The sequence below is a fragment of the Cicer arietinum genome, chromosome 2 (genome assembly GCF_000331145.2).
Source record: "Cicer arietinum cultivar CDC Frontier isolate Library 1 chromosome 2, Cicar.CDCFrontier_v2.0, whole genome shotgun sequence".
NCBI classification, from domain to species: Eukaryota; Viridiplantae; Streptophyta; class Magnoliopsida; order Fabales; family Fabaceae; genus Cicer; species Cicer arietinum.
This window is the reverse complement of record NC_021161.2, coordinates 15743105-15758771: the sequence shown is the minus strand read 5'-3', so window position 1 is coordinate 15758771 and position 15667 is coordinate 15743105. Positions and strand designations below refer to the sequence as shown.

The 15667-nt window shown below is 32.0% G+C and overlaps 1 protein-coding gene across 1 annotated transcript; it reads right to left on the bottom strand.

Annotated features, from left to right (window-relative positions):
* Window positions 1-1449: 1449 nt before the first annotated feature.
* On the bottom strand, window positions 1450-4434 carry LOC101500487 (F-box/FBD/LRR-repeat protein At1g13570-like). Its single transcript, XM_004490246.4, has 4 exons — window positions 4304-4434; window positions 2598-3360; window positions 2052-2201; window positions 1450-1975 (listed from the first exon to the last, which is right to left on the bottom strand). Exons 2-4 carry the CDS (start codon window positions 3351-3353, stop codon window positions 1682-1684), a joined length of 1200 nt encoding a protein of 399 aa, XP_004490303.1. The 5' UTR covers window positions 3354-3360; window positions 4304-4434; the 3' UTR covers window positions 1450-1681.
* Between the last annotated feature and the right edge of the window lie 11233 nt (window positions 4435-15667).

Sequence of the window (15667 nt, the reverse complement as noted above, 5' to 3'; positions counted from 1 at the left end):
TTAGAACAATATAACCTAAGTAGTAAGATACTGTTTGAAATAAAAATTTCTTTTAGTTCCTGTTCCACCTAAATAGAAATCGTTGATCCCGCTACAATGGAAAAATCGACTAATAATTTAGAATATAAATATTTACCTATATGTCATATAAATTAGAAAAATATATTAACAATAAAAAAGAGACGAATAAATTAAAAACACATATTTAAATATATTATGGTCACTAACAAGAGTTAATCACAATGATTTCCATATGATATTTTAATAGACTTTTTTAATGAAAGACAATGCCTTCAATATTTTAAAATATTTTTTTAGTGAAAAACAATGTCTTTACTATCAAACGATAGTTCCAATGGTACACTATCTTCATCATAAATAATTGCATCATCAATTGGAAATAAAAAATTGGTTAGAGGCCTTTTGTTGTTCCCATGTATAATCGTTGGAGTTTTAAAGAGTTTTTATAATATATTATTGAGTCTATGTATTTATAAAAATTAAAATAAAAATCTATTTTTTGACGAAGCCTTGACGTGCCTCTCCTTTGGCCCAACTATGTTTGATATATCGTCTTATTGTCATATTTATTTAATTTAAATTGACATATTAAGTTGATCTAGTACATATTCAATCTATAATTTTGAATTCGTCAATGTTATAGATCTTGATACATGAATATTCATGGCACTTTAATTTTATAATATTTATAGGAATTTTCCATTTTATGCTATTAATCTAGATGATGTGAGTTTGTCTGTACCATATAATACTAAACATAGAAAGTCTTATAAGATCACAAAATTTAATCACAATATTTAGATACATTTAAAAAAAAGAAAAAAAATAAATAATTAAATAATGTAAACTTTTTAAATAATTAATTAATGTGTATTTTTTAGTGTGAACCTAAATAATTTTTATTTGAGGTTGTAACTATACACCTAAATAGAGCTCTCACATACCTAAAATTAGAGTTTGTTTATTACAAGGTTTCTACTAGCACTCTCGAAATGTACACTTGAGATTATAATATTCATATGTTAGTGATTTTTTTTTTCTTTCTAATTTGCATTTGCCAATAAATTTCCACTTTCCACTTTCTCTTTATTTTTTCTATTTTTATGTCTGAACTAAATAAATTTTAAAAAAGTTCCTTAGAATTAGAATGTGAAACAATTGTCAAACATGTTTGTGAATTGTTCTCTAGATTATTGTTCCCTGTAATAAAGTTCTCAGCTATATCATTTTTGGTTATATAAATGTACCCTTGGAATGTCAAACAATTACCAAACAAACCTGTTTGTGAATGCACAATATGATATATGATATTTTAACTTAATTTCATTTGACAAAAATATTTTAAATTAATTTAAACTTTTATTTACCTTGACTTCTTATACTTTTATATGAAAAAAATTGTTACTTCACAATTAACACTATCTAATATATTTAATACATATACATATATAGGTTTAATAAACCATAATTGTCTACCAAGACATTAATTTAACAAACGTACTTGGGGCTTAAATCCATAATTCGAGAGACGGTCTCGAGAGCTTAAATCCATAATTTACCAAACGGACTGGAGACCTTAAATCCAAAACATTAATCTGATCCTAGAAAGTAAAATAAAACAAAGACATAATGAAGAACTGTGAGCAAAGGAAAGGAATTTCTATGAGTAAAGGAATTCAACGCGTGCTCTTTGTGATGCTCGTTTCATCCATAACAAGTCTTGTGAAATGCGAAACATCAGAGGTGCATCTACTTTCTTATAATCAAAATCAACACTAAAAGTAAGAGTCTTTAATGATGAGGCATTTGCAAGTATGAACCGTATCAAACTCAATGCATGTTTAAAGGTGCTTCCAACTTTGATATTTGCCGTCTGAAGTTGGCTAAGGCAACAACTATTGCATTGTAACTCCTCTGGTTGGTCTGGCTCTGGTTCACCATTATGGTAATTGCTCTAAATTATGAAAAATAGAGAGTCATATTATGAAATTCAAAAGACAAGCTAAGAAGCATAGGGTATTCATGGTCACCTCTATAATAAGTTCCACCAGGTTAGAAGCACTTTTGAGTACACTAACAATATACAAAAGTTTTGTTCTTTCATCAAAATTCACGGCACCAAATTTCAGATGCGTTAAGCTTATCAGCTGCGTCGGAGATATGATATCTGCATACTGCCTCTATATATACAAACAACAAAGCTATGAGATATATTAGCAGACTTACAAGTGGAAATAACACAACTTTCAATGAAAATATTGGATTGGACCATCAATCAAATGCAACATTGCTTCTCTTTCAAATATACAAATAAACGGTAAGATATAGTCTTTAAAAGATCAAACTGCGAGGGTAGACTAGATAGAAGTGGTGCTAAAAAATATCAAATTAAGATTGGAACAATGAAAGTAACATTCTAATGTATTATACTATTATTATTGGACTTGGGTATATGTCAACAGAATATTATGGTCTTCTCTGTTTTAGATCAAATCTACCAAACTAACATACAGGCCAGATTATTATCCAACAGAACCATAATAAATAGATTAATATTAGTGATGTTGTTTCCTAACCTTCTGGTAACATGATTGTACAGCAAGCCTCTGAATTTTTGGCAAACTTTTGATCAAACCAGATGAACACTCCCGGCTAATCGTGAGTGTAAGATCAATCAGATTCTTCACTTTCTCGAGACAAATTGGCTTCATATCTTGAACCAATTCTATACTGAGCTTTTCAAGTGATGGGCAGCCAGAAATAAGACTCTCAAGTGTACCGCACCTAAGTATAATCTGTTGAAAGTTAAGGTCCAACAAACTTTTAAAGCCACAGAAATTAGGTGGAACTGTCAAGCTAAATCTGCAAAGTCGAAAGTGACGCAATTCTTGACAAGAGAAAATATGAGATGGCAGCATTTCAGTAGAAAGTATTACATCGTTCTGAAGCTCAAGATATTTAATGCCCCTTGTTGACAAAAACAGAATCCACTTACTGATGCATTCAGTTCTGATCGTGAAGTTTAAGGTGCGAGGGAGGAAAAGAGTAAACTTATATATAGGTCCATTATGGAGTAAAAGAATTTTTGAGATGATTCTAGAAGCCTCAGGGCCAGGATCATCAAGATGCTCGAACATGATAAAAAAGTCTCTTTTAAACACAAGTTGTTGGACTGACATCCACATATACCTCCACTTTCTAGACAGAATACTGGTCTTAACTAGGTCTACTATGTTCAAGTGTTCTAGGATAGCATCAATGACATTGCTTGGTAAGTCACTAATTCGATCAATGCGATCATTGCGGTTGGCCTTCTTCTTAGATCGAGTCATAGGTGAACTACAAATTCAAGAAAAAAGGTAAATATTATGAATAAAAAATAGCTTAAATACATTGAGTATATGCACCCAAATTCAAACAATGGAATGTAGTCTCAATTTTTTCAACCAAGGTACAAAGTACAATCAAATTTCAATCATGTGGTCTCAGCTTTTTCTTAAACATTTTTTTCCTCTTTTCTTTTGCATCAAGTATTTCAACATTTTTTCCCTCTTTTCTTCAGCTGCAGGTGATCACTATACATTTAACCAAATATAAATACACACTTGTGCACCCAAAAGGGAATGTGTGCATAGATTTGCATGAAACGTCACTGTAGAATTTTGTTCATTTACAAGGGGAGTAGCATATGATGCCGCATTACCTCAGAACACCAAAACTAACTAAAGCAATCTATTTAGTAAATTCCAAAACAATGTGTGGAAAACTATCCGCAGCATTCAACTAGTAGTATAAAAATTTGTTAAGATATAGGACAAAGGGGAGTTTGTTAGGATATGGAATAAGGATGAGTTAGTTAGGGAAGTTTTTATTAATCAGTAGCAATAGGATGGATTATCATGTATAAATAAGATGTTACTAACTAAGATAAGAAAAGGGCATATTCAAATTTGTAAACTTTTAGGTGAATAGAGTAGCGGCTCTTAGAGAAAACCTTGGATGAGAGATCTCTCTTCTATTCTCACTTGTTAAGATATAGGAGAAAACCTTAGATGTTTCGAGATCGATTGAAATTTCAAAAGATTCCAGACTTGAGAACAAGTCAAATTTCAGAAGAGTTAATAAAAAAGAAAGAGACACTTAAAACTACTGGAAGAGTCTGATATTCAATGCCCTAATCATAGTTATCAATCCAAACATGTTTGATACGAAAAGGAAGGAACGATAAGTAAATGGAAGAGTTGCTACTTGTGATTGTGAAGAGTGAAGAGTGAAGACTTACAGTTGAGAGTGAGAGACGGTCCACTACAACGGCCACTCCCGACTTACTGACCTTCGCGCAGTTTGGGGGAAAGTTAACTGTGGAGTGTAGAAATGAAAGACTAATTACTCATCTTTGCCTTTATAAGATGGTATAATATTTTTTTCTTTTAAAAACCCAAATCATAACGTTTTTAAAACCATTTTATGCACATTCTTGTTAAAAATAAAAAAGTATTATGTATATTACTAAAAAGAATGCATTATGTACAAAATATAATGTAGTAAAATCTTAATAGAAAATGTCTTTAAGGAGTTAATTTTGTAAAGTTTAAGTAGTATTTAAGTATGACTTATGGTATGCTATAGACTTTGGTTTAGGTTTTTGAATCTGATTTTTATAAAAATTTGGCACTATTGTTAGTTTAATTAAAAGTTTATTTCATATTAATATTTATATATATATATATATATATATAATTATATATATTTTTTAATAGATTAATAAATTAATATATCAATAATATTCAATATTTTTTTAATTTAACATGATTTTTTAAATCATTTAACTTTATATGATCATATTTTAATTTTATTTTATCATAATATAATTAAATAAGTCAAAAACTAATGTACGTAATAATAATAATAGTAATAAAAATAATTTTATTCGTCTCATTTTAATTATCTGATTTAAGCTGTGTGTGGTTCTTAAGAAAATAATTAGTTTTGTTGATTTCAATATTAAAATAAAATTTTGAGTAAAAAAATTATAAAATGAGTTTAATTCACTCAAATGCCTTTATTAATTATAATTAGTTGAGATACAATAAATAAGGATATATTAATAAAAAAAATGGGATTAATATTGTATTGGAATCGTAAAATGACAAATAATTTAAGACATAAAAATGACAAATAAGACATTTAAAATGAGACACAGGGAGTATTATTCATATTTATTTAAGCAGGTCGATCTGGTAGATCCAAAATACTTTTTAATATGACATGTAGTCTTGTCTTTTTAACTAAATTTTAAAAAAGTTTGGACCTTCTCTATTTTAATAATAAATAAATCAATAAAAATGACTTTGAACATGTCGAAAGCTAGGCCATAGGCTCGAGCGTCTTGACCTATTCCCACCCATATCTAAGACCTAGTTAAACTAAAAAAATATTCATATTATTAAACTATACATTTTCACTAGAATTTGAATTTAAAGTCTTGCAACTGTGGATGTGAATTGAGTGGTTTTTGTCTTTCTATCTATCTATCTACCGACCAAATAAAAATATTACACCGAAATACTTTAATAATATATATACAAACTAGCAAAATATTTGAGCATTCGCACGGTGGACGGATTTGTACCTAATAGGTAAGATCGAGATCGACATTATAAAACGATAGTTAATTGTTCGATTTTAAATTAATTCTTAGTAAATTAAATCACTACAACAAATAAGTAACTATTGAAAGTTTTCTTTAAAATTGAATTAAAAAGCCAACTTATTATATTAAACTATATAATATAATATTAAAATATTTAAAATTTTATTATGAAATATTAAGGTTTAATTACAGTTTTGATCCCTCTATTTTCACCAATTTAGAAAATTGGTCATTCTATTTTAAAAGTCGGTAGTTTTAGTCCCTCTATCAGATTTTAGAACTAAAAGATAATAATTTGACATATTTTAATTGACATGACATGCGATATTATGATATAGAATCATCTAGATGCATTAATTATTCATGTGTCATTAATTAAGTTTATAGAGGGTTTTATTGTGATTTCATGTATGTTAGTCATTTTACGTCATCAAATCATATTTCATGTTATTTAATGCATATCACATAGCCATTTTTTAGTAAAAAAATTAGAATGAGAGACTAAAACTATTGGATTATAAAATAAGATGACTAATTTCGTGAATTGGTAAAAATAGGAGACTAAAACTACAATTAAGTCAAATATTAAAATGTAGGTGAAACTATTGAAATATGATTGATTATTTTGCACTGCATGTAAAATCTATTTGATCAATACAATTGTTACATACTTATACATGTTGTAATTGAAGGTGTACAAACACGAGAATATGGAGTTGAATTATGTTTGTCTAATTTTAAACTCTTTTCTTGATTCTAATTTTGATTTGGTGACTTAAACAGTTTTACTAATTAGAGGGTGCAGTAAGACATATCATGCATATGTAAAAACAACACACAAGATTTATCCTGGTTTACCACCAACTTGGCAGCTACGTCCAGTCCCCTCACACAAAAGAATTTATCCATTAATTCAAAATATTGAATTACACAACATTTGACCCTACAAGTCAATCTTCTCAAAACAGTCTGTACCTACAGACTTTTTAAGGCAAACCACACATTGACCGTACAAGTCAAGTCTTCTCTACACAACCTGAAACCTATAGATTGTTAGAGGCAAACTAAAACCACTATTGAGTTAGGTTACAAATGGGTGACATTGTTTCTGTTTTGCTTCTTCTAAGCAGATTTGTTACAATGATGTTAACAAAGGTATTTTATGAGAACAATTTGTTTGGATTAATGGCTTCATTAAGTGTGCGGGAATTTGAACATGAAATCAAAAGAAGATATTAGAAGCAAGAAATAAGAAGAAAAATACAAAAGGAAAAGACCAGAGAAAACAACCAAAGAAAGTCATCAGAGGAAGTCAATAGAGGAAGTAAAAATGTCAGAGGAAACAAAATCAAATCAGTCAACGAAATCATCAAAATCCGACAAGTACATGTTCTGGAAAAGTACGTGCATCTGGCTCTGTTAGCATGCTTCTGGTAGTTCAACGCGCTTATGGCCGCTAAATGTGTTTTTCGTAAATCAGTGTGCCTCTGAAGAATTATGTGCCTCTAAAGATTCAGCGTGTCTGTGGAGTTTCCATGCCTCTGATGAACAATAACTTTTTCATGCCTCTTATGAACATAACTTTTCTATGCCTCTGATGAACAATAACTTTTCCATGCCTCTGATGAACAATATTTATGCATACCTCTGATGAACATTATTTTTTGCATTCCTCTAAAGTCTACTTCTACATGCCTATGATGACAGTACTTTTGCATGCCTTAGTTGACAGTACTTTCAACATGCTTATAAGGAACAATAGTTTTGAGCATGCCTCTGAAGTCTACTGTTGAAGCATGCCTCTAAAGCTCATGTTCCTCTAGCTTAAATAATTACAACATGTTCCATAACGATGCCTCTGAAGTTGCACTAACTCTAATAATGCAACAAAGATGAAGTTGCACGTGCCACTAATTCTAAGTCACACAGTTTTGCCTCTGACAAAATTATTCAAGCAACATAGCATCTGACTCTTACAATCAAGTCAATGATTTCGATGGAAAAAAAAGTCAACAACTATAATGGAAGGTCAAAGGCTTTGATAGATTGATCATAACATATTTGACTTAGTTGTATCCTTACTTCTGAAAGTCCAAGAACAAACCCAATATGGTTTCTGCCCAAATCAAATCAAGCGTATGAAGGAAGACTCAAGTGAATTAATTTGCAAAGTAATCTGAAAAAATATGATCAATATCTTTCTAGAAGAATTTCTCTGTTCAGATTCATATATAAAGAATTGGCTAATGGTCATATTATCAAAATATATCATTCATAATTATATTTGAAAGAAACATTTGTTGACCAAGCTGGAATAAAGATATGATTCAAAATTCATATGGGACTAAACTGAAGCCCTAATTTTTCCTATAGAAAGCACTCAAGGCTAGAGAAGAATCAACGAACCAACAAACTCAGAAATCCTAAGAACCAAAGTTATTCAGAAAAACCTCAAGAGCTCAATCTTTTTAAGTATTTTGAGTTTAAGGTTTTAAGTTCTAGAAAAACACCCAATCAGAGTAAAAATTATAAGTGTTGTAGTGTGGGAAAATCATTATATCAAATCTGATTAGTAGAAGCAAAATAAAATCAATTTCCAACTCATTATAACCCAGCTCGATAGTGGCTTTAGTGTGCCTCAAGCAATATGTGGATCTTATGTTGTGTTGAGAAGACTTTACTTGTAGGGTTAAGTTAGTTTATCTCTAACAGTTTGTGGATCTCAGGTTGTGTAGAGAAAACTTGACTTGTAGGGTCAATGTGTGGTTTGCCTAAAAAAGTTTGTAGGTTTAGGTTGTTTTGAGAATAATGACTTGTAGGGTAAGGTTTTGTTGTAATTCAAGTTTTGAATTAGTGGATAATTCCTTCTTTGTGAGGGGACTAGACGTAGCTACCAAATTGGTGGTGAACTAGGATAAAATCTGATGTGTTATTTTTACTTATGCTCTATCTATTTATTGTTGTCTCTGATTAGTTCAAACAGTTAAGCCACCAAATCATAATCAGAATTAGAAGTAAGAAAAGAGTTTTAAAATTAGACAAACACAATTCAACCCCTTTCTCGTGTTAGCGCACCTTCAAGGTTGAGGATAAGACATAATAAACTAGAGCATTAAAATAAAGAGATAAGGGAAGATTAGAACACACAATGAGTTTCATATTAGTTCACAATAATTATGGCTACATCTAATCATCCCCTAAAAAAGAGATTGTGTCTTAGTACAATCAAAGACTTAATCCACTATTAAGTGGAAGTATTGTTTTGCCCGCCTCTGCTTGAATTTAGTTTTCTTAAAGTAGCTTCAAGCTAAATATTCTTTTCTTTCTCTCACAACATTATTAAGTATTGTAAGGCTTCTTCAGGCCACCAAAAGTACAATCTTTAAATTCTTCAAGATATCGCTTCACTCACCTCATGAGTTGAGCATTAGTTTTCTATTCATGCCAAAGCAATTATTTCATTAACTCCCCAACCTATGAGTATTGTAATACCTTTATAGGCCACCATAAGTTATGTCTCTAGATTCCTGTAGATCTAACTCCACTCACCTCTTAAGTTGAGTATTATCCGTCTCTCCAAGATATGAGTATTGTTTCTTTGCTTCTCCAAACATTGAGTATTGTAAGGCCTCCATAGGTCACAAGAATTACAATATCTAGATTTCCTTAAGATACGACTTCATTCACCTCTTACTTGAGTATTGTTCTCTTCTCTAGGCAACAAGTATTGTTTTCCAATCTCTTTAGACATTGCGTATCATAAGGCATCTTCAGGCCACTTGAAGTGCAATCTAAATATTTTCTCAAGATATAGCTTCACTCACCTCTTGAGTTGAGCATTGTTGGCATCTTTAGACATCAACATCCATATGGTCTTCTCAACAATTTGTTTCACTCGACATGCTAAGGAACCCGATTATTCACCTAGCCTCTCCAGGAATCATACATGTGTTATCTAATTCAATCTCCCCAAACTTTGCAATATGTATTTTTTACTAGCCTCACAAGGTTCACTAAACTTGGTCTTCTCATCAATTTAACAACTACCTTGCTGACGTAAACGAGTATTCTAGTATGGCTAGAAATATCCTTTTTACATCAACGATAGTTGCCGCTATTGGACCATTTACAAAGGTTGAGTTTGTATCTATTGTGATACAAAATCATCTACAACTCTAACTCCATTAAGAGAATATATATGCAAATAACAAGAGCTTGATCATTTTACAACAAGAAAAATAAACTTTAGTGGGAGAGAATTTTCCGATCTATTTCTTTTTCTTATTCAAAGACTCTTTCTGAATATATTCTATTCAATATGAACTTAGTCGTTTTCTTTTCCCTCTTTATGATATAGGATTTTTCAAGTCAAATTTTTTTTTCTATCTTCCAAGACAATCATTTAGAATTGTCTCATGAGGACTATCATCTAGATGTTATTATGGTGCATATGCTAATCTGACCAATGGTAGTTTCCTTAATGCATGGTCGTTCGTTAACTTCAAAATTTAATTTGAAGTTCTTTTTATACCACATAAGAAAAAAAAAGTTTTTCAACAATGAGCCATTGAAAGTATAGTTGTTGTTGCAATTGCCATGTCAATGGAGTTGCCGATCTAACTCTACTTTGCAGGTTGTCTTTTTACAATCAGTTAATTCTAATCTATGTATATCCATTTCATGAAAAATTTGAAAACACAATAGGATTTATGGATTAATCGAACATTTCTTCTTTGCAATATTTGGAAAATATTTTTTTTGTAAATTTGACTTTAGAACTTGGACTTGGACTTTCACTTTTAGAAGTGTGTCTGAAATTTCTATCATTTGATATTTTACTCATATTAGCTAATGTCATTATTAGATGCAAACATTTAAGTGCAGATATCCATTAGACTTCCTTTTGTTAAACTGGTAATCTTATAATCATTAGTAACAAAATGATCTACTATTTATGATTTCATTTGTGCTTTGTGATATAGCTAAATATCACTAGAAGGGGGGTTGAATAGGGATTTTGCTGTTTTAAAAATAGTTTTCAAGTGTTTTAAAAACTATCCTCTTGCTGAGGATGGAAAGCCCGAGGATGGGTTTTTCAAAACCTTTAAATTCAAACCGAGTTAAAGAGTGAAGAAGAAATATAAGATTAACACACACTGTTTTTATACTGGTTCAGCCAAAGATGGCTACTTCCAGTCCTCACACCCTTGTGAGATTTCACTAATGTTCAAACAGATCAACCTCTAACCGATGATGATTACAACTTGTGTACACATATGTTGTGATACTATCGAGTGAACACATATGTTGTGATAAATCCGACACATAGGAGGAAGGTTTGAGGCAATGAGAGGTTTACGAGGATCGATCAGGATATTTTGAAGAACTGAAGTTTGAGTGACCATATACTGCATATACCAAGTTTCAGCAAAACAATGGGCTCCAGCATCTTGTATGTCAAGAGTTTTGCATAGTGAAATTGGGTTTACGTCTAAGTGTACTCCCTTAAGTACAAAACTGAACCCAGGGCTTCCTTTACAACCATTGCATGCAGCATAAAAAGCCTTTACCAGCCGTGGGTATTGCGGTTCATTCACTCTAAAAAAGGAGGTCCGTCCTAACTTATCAAAAACTTTTACAACATTAAAGCCACCATTTTTCAAATTGATTAGGTCAATGTGCTTGCCATCAACCACATATTTGTTAAACCATTTTGAGGTGTAATTTAATTCCGAATCTGTGGAGTCAAAAAGAGGAACATGAGTTGGTTTGGATGAACGAGATTTCTTTGGAGTCAGTTTACCTTGTTCAGATGATTTGGTTTTTGACCTTTTTGGAGTGGAAGGTTTGGAGGATGATTTAGGAATCGATTTAGCCGAGGTATTTCCTTTGGAATCATCCGAATCAATCACATGCACAGTAGAGTCCTGAGTAACCTTTTTGTTTGAATGAACATCCCCAGATTGAACTCTTGAAGATCGTCTGATGGAAGAGGCAGTGGGTTTTGGCGATGAAGGTTTTTTGGTTTTTTGAGAAGGAGGTTTAGGAGGTGCCCTAGGAGGAGATACTGACTTTCGTTTTAATCCTTGTCCAGCAGATTCAGAGCTTGAGTAGTTTTGTGAGTCAATTTCTGGATCAAAAGGAGACATTTTTCGCTTGGCAGTAGTTTTGATGCGTGCCATTGTTGTTGAGAGGAAGAAAACGGACGAGAATGGTAATCGTGGTGAAGAGAGAGAGAAAGGAAAACTGAATAACTTTGGGAGAGAGAAACGTATGGAAGAGAGAGAAAAAAAATTGAATACAAAGAGAGAATGAATTAAAAACGGAGAGAGAATGAATTAAAGTGGAGAGAGAGAAGGAAATTGAACGAAAAAAGAAATTAATAAAAACGGAGAGAGAAAAATTAAATGAGAGAGAGAGAATGTGAGCGGGAAGTTGAAAACGTGAGAGAGAGGGGAAAAAAACTGATTGATTGATGGAATGAAAAAATCAGAAACGTGGGAGAGAGAGAGAGGAGACGGGAGCCGTTGGTGAGGCGTGATGATGATGAAATTGGAAGCATGATGAACTGCATTTAATGCAGTCTGTGCATTTATGAGGAATGAGAAGTATCCAACACGTGTCATCCATTTGACCAATGGATAAAAGGAGGCATGCGCATGGCCTTGACTGATTTGTCAAGGGAAGTTTCACCTAAAAGTACCTAAAGTCTTCCTATCTAAATTTTTTGACTTTATTTGAGGGATCAGATTTGCCACACAAAAAAATAACATTTAAAAATAACAAATAATATAAAATAAATAAAAAATAACAGAAATAAATTATTTAAATAACTTTGGGAAAATTTATGATGGAGAGTTCATCTAAGATGAATTTAAACCGATCCTTTTGGAGAGGTTTGGTAAAAATATCAGCCAATTGATTTTCAGTGTCAATGAAAATTAATTCTATATCACCCTTTTGAACATGATCTCTTATAAAATGATGTTTAATTTCAATATGCTTGGATCTTGAATGTTGAATGGGATTTTTAGAAAGATTAATGGCACTTGTATTATCACAGAGGATGAGAATTTTTGTGTACCTTAAAGAGTAATCTTCTAGTTGATTCTTTATCCATAGAAGTTGTGAGCAACATTGAGAAACTGATACATATTCAGCCTCTATAGTTGAAAGAGCAATAGTACTTTGTTTTTTGCATGACCAACTTATTAGAGATTTACCCAGATGTTGGCAAGCTCCGTTTGTGCTCTTCCTTTCAACTTTATCTCCAGCATAATCGGCATCACAATAAGCAGTGAGATCAAGATTTGAACATTTTTTGTACCAAATTCCCAGATTAATTGTGCCCACAAGATATCTAAAAATCCTTTTTACTGCAGTAAGATGAGATTCTTTAGGAGAAGATTGAAATCTTGCACAAAGACCGACTGCAAAGACTATGTCCGGCCTACTGGCTGTTAAATATAGCAAGGATCCAATCATCCCTCTATACTCTTTTTCAGATATTGGAGTTCCTTCATCATCTTTGTGGAGTATGGAGGATGGATGCATAGGAGTTCCCATACTTTTGGCTGAACTCATTTTGTATTTGTTGAGTAGATCCTTGGTGTATTTTTCTTGAGATATGAAGATACCATCATCTCTTTGTTTGATTTGCAAACCAAGGAAGAATTTTAATTCTCCCATCATACTCATCTCAAACTCACTTTGCATGAGATTGGAGAAATCTTTGCACATCATTTCATTTGATGATCCAAATATTATGTCATCGACATATATTTGAACAATCAATAAATCTTTCTCAAGAGTCTTCTTGAAAAGAGTTGTATCAATTTGACCCCTAATGAATCCATTCTCTTTTAGAAAAGAGCTTAACCTCTCATACCAAGCTCGAGGAGCTTGCTTTAAGCCATAAAGAGCTTTTGAGAGTTTGAACACATGATTCGGACTCTTCATATCTTCAAAACCAGGAGGTTGACGAACATACACTTCTTCATTTAAGAACCCATTCAAAAAGGCACTTTTGACATCCATTTGAAATAGTTTTATACCTTTATTAGTAGCATAAGCTAAGAGGATTCTTATTGCTTCAAGTCCTGCTACGGGTGCAAACGTTTCATCATAATCAATTCCTTCTTGTTGATTGTACCCTTGTGCCACTAGTCTTGCTTTATTTCTAATGACTTCTCCATCCTCATTTAATTTGTTTCTAAATATCCATTTAGTCCCAATAATAGATTTGTTTAGAGGATGGGGTAGAAGATTCCATACCTTGTTTCTTTCAAATTGTGAGAGTTCTTCCATCATTGCTTCAACCCATGATTTTTCACCAATAGCTTGATCAATCGTTTTGGGTTCAACTTGTGATATCATGGCCATGTTGGTAGTGTTTTCCCTTAGAGAATTTCTGGTTCTAACACCATCTTCAGTATTCCCAATGATTAGATCTGGATGATGATGTGTGACTGTTCTCCATCCTCTTGGAGGTTGCTGTGAGGTTGGGTCAGACGCATCCTCATCATGAGGACCGGGTACTCGAGAGGATGAAGGTTCATCTTCTTCATTTTTATCCATTTTTTCTAAACACAAGTCATCAAACTCATAAAAAATAACATGCATGGATTCCTCCACAGTTTGAGTCTTAAGATTATATATTCTATACCCTTTTGACGTTGTGGAGTATCCTAAAAAAATTATTTTATCAGATTTTGGATCAAACTTTCCCAAATTTTCTTTATTATTAAGAATGTAGCAACAACACCCAAAAATATGAAAATAGGAAATATTTGGTTTTCTCCCTTTCCATAGCTCGTATGGAGTTTTGTTTAAAATTTTTCTAATGGATGCACGATTAGAAACATAACAAGCAGTGTTAATGGCTTCGGCCCAAAAATATTTTTCAATATTGGCTTCATTTAAAATGGTTCTAGCCATTTCTTGTAAAGTTCTATTTTTCCTTTCAACAACCCTATTTTGTTGGGGAGTTCTTGGACAAGAAAAGTTGTGAGAAATACCATTTTCATTACAAAGATTTTTAAAGGATTCATTTTCAAATTCACCCCCATGGTCACTTCTCACCGAAATAATTTTTGAACCATTTTCGTTTTGAACCTTTTTGCAAAAATGGTGGAATGCCTCAAAGGCTTCATCTTTATGTTTCAAAAATAAGACCCAAGTAAAACGAGAGAAGTCATCAACAATAACAAAGCCATATCTTTTGCCACTAAGACTTGGAGTTTTTATGGGACCAAAAAGGTCAATATGAGTAAGTTCAAGTGGATGTTTTGTTGAAACAATATTTTTTGAGTGGAAACTACTTTTAACTTGTTTTCCTTTAACACAAGCTTCACAAACTTTGTCTTTCTCAAAATTGATTTTTGGAAGACCTTTAACTAATTCTAACTTTGATAAATTAGAAATAGTTTTTAAGCTTGTGTGACCAACTCTTTTGTGCCAAATCCATTTATCTTTATCAATGGATACAAAACAAGATTCAGTGGGTAAATCATCCAGATAAAGTTCATATAAATTCTTTTTTCTAAAACCGAAGAAGAAAACTCTACCCGAGGATGAATGTTTAACCTCACAAAGAGTAGGCTTAAAAATAACTTCAAAACCACTATCACATAATTGACTAATACTTAGCAAGTTATGTTTTAGACCATCCACATACTGAACATTTTCAATTTTAGCAGAATTATTTTTACCAATAATACATGTACCTTTTATTTGAGCTTTATCATTATTACCAAATGTGACTGATCCTCCATCCTTTATCTCCAAGGAAATAAAGCAATGCTTATCTCCTGTCATATGCCTTGAGCAACCACTGTCCAAGTACCAAGGCTTTCTTTTGTTGATCAGATGATGAACTTTTTCAGTTTCTGATTTTGCCATAAGACATAGGTTGGCTTCTTCGTCCTTTTCTTGCTTAGAGGATGACTCGTCACTATCATCCCAAGTAATCATCATGGATTTGTTTTTGTAGGG

Coding starts and splice junctions, on each gene's coding strand:
- LOC101500487 (XM_004490246.4), bottom strand. CDS start 3,353: ATGACTCGATCTAAGAAGAAGGCCAACCGCAATGATCGCATTGATCGA. Junction 2,202..2,597: donor TACAATCATGTTACCAGAAG/GTTAGGAAACAA, acceptor TTGTATATATAG/AGGCAGTATGCAGATATCAT. Junction 1,976..2,051: donor TGGTGGAACTTATTATAGAG/GTGACCATGAAT, acceptor TTCATAATTTAG/AGCAATTACCATAATGGTGA.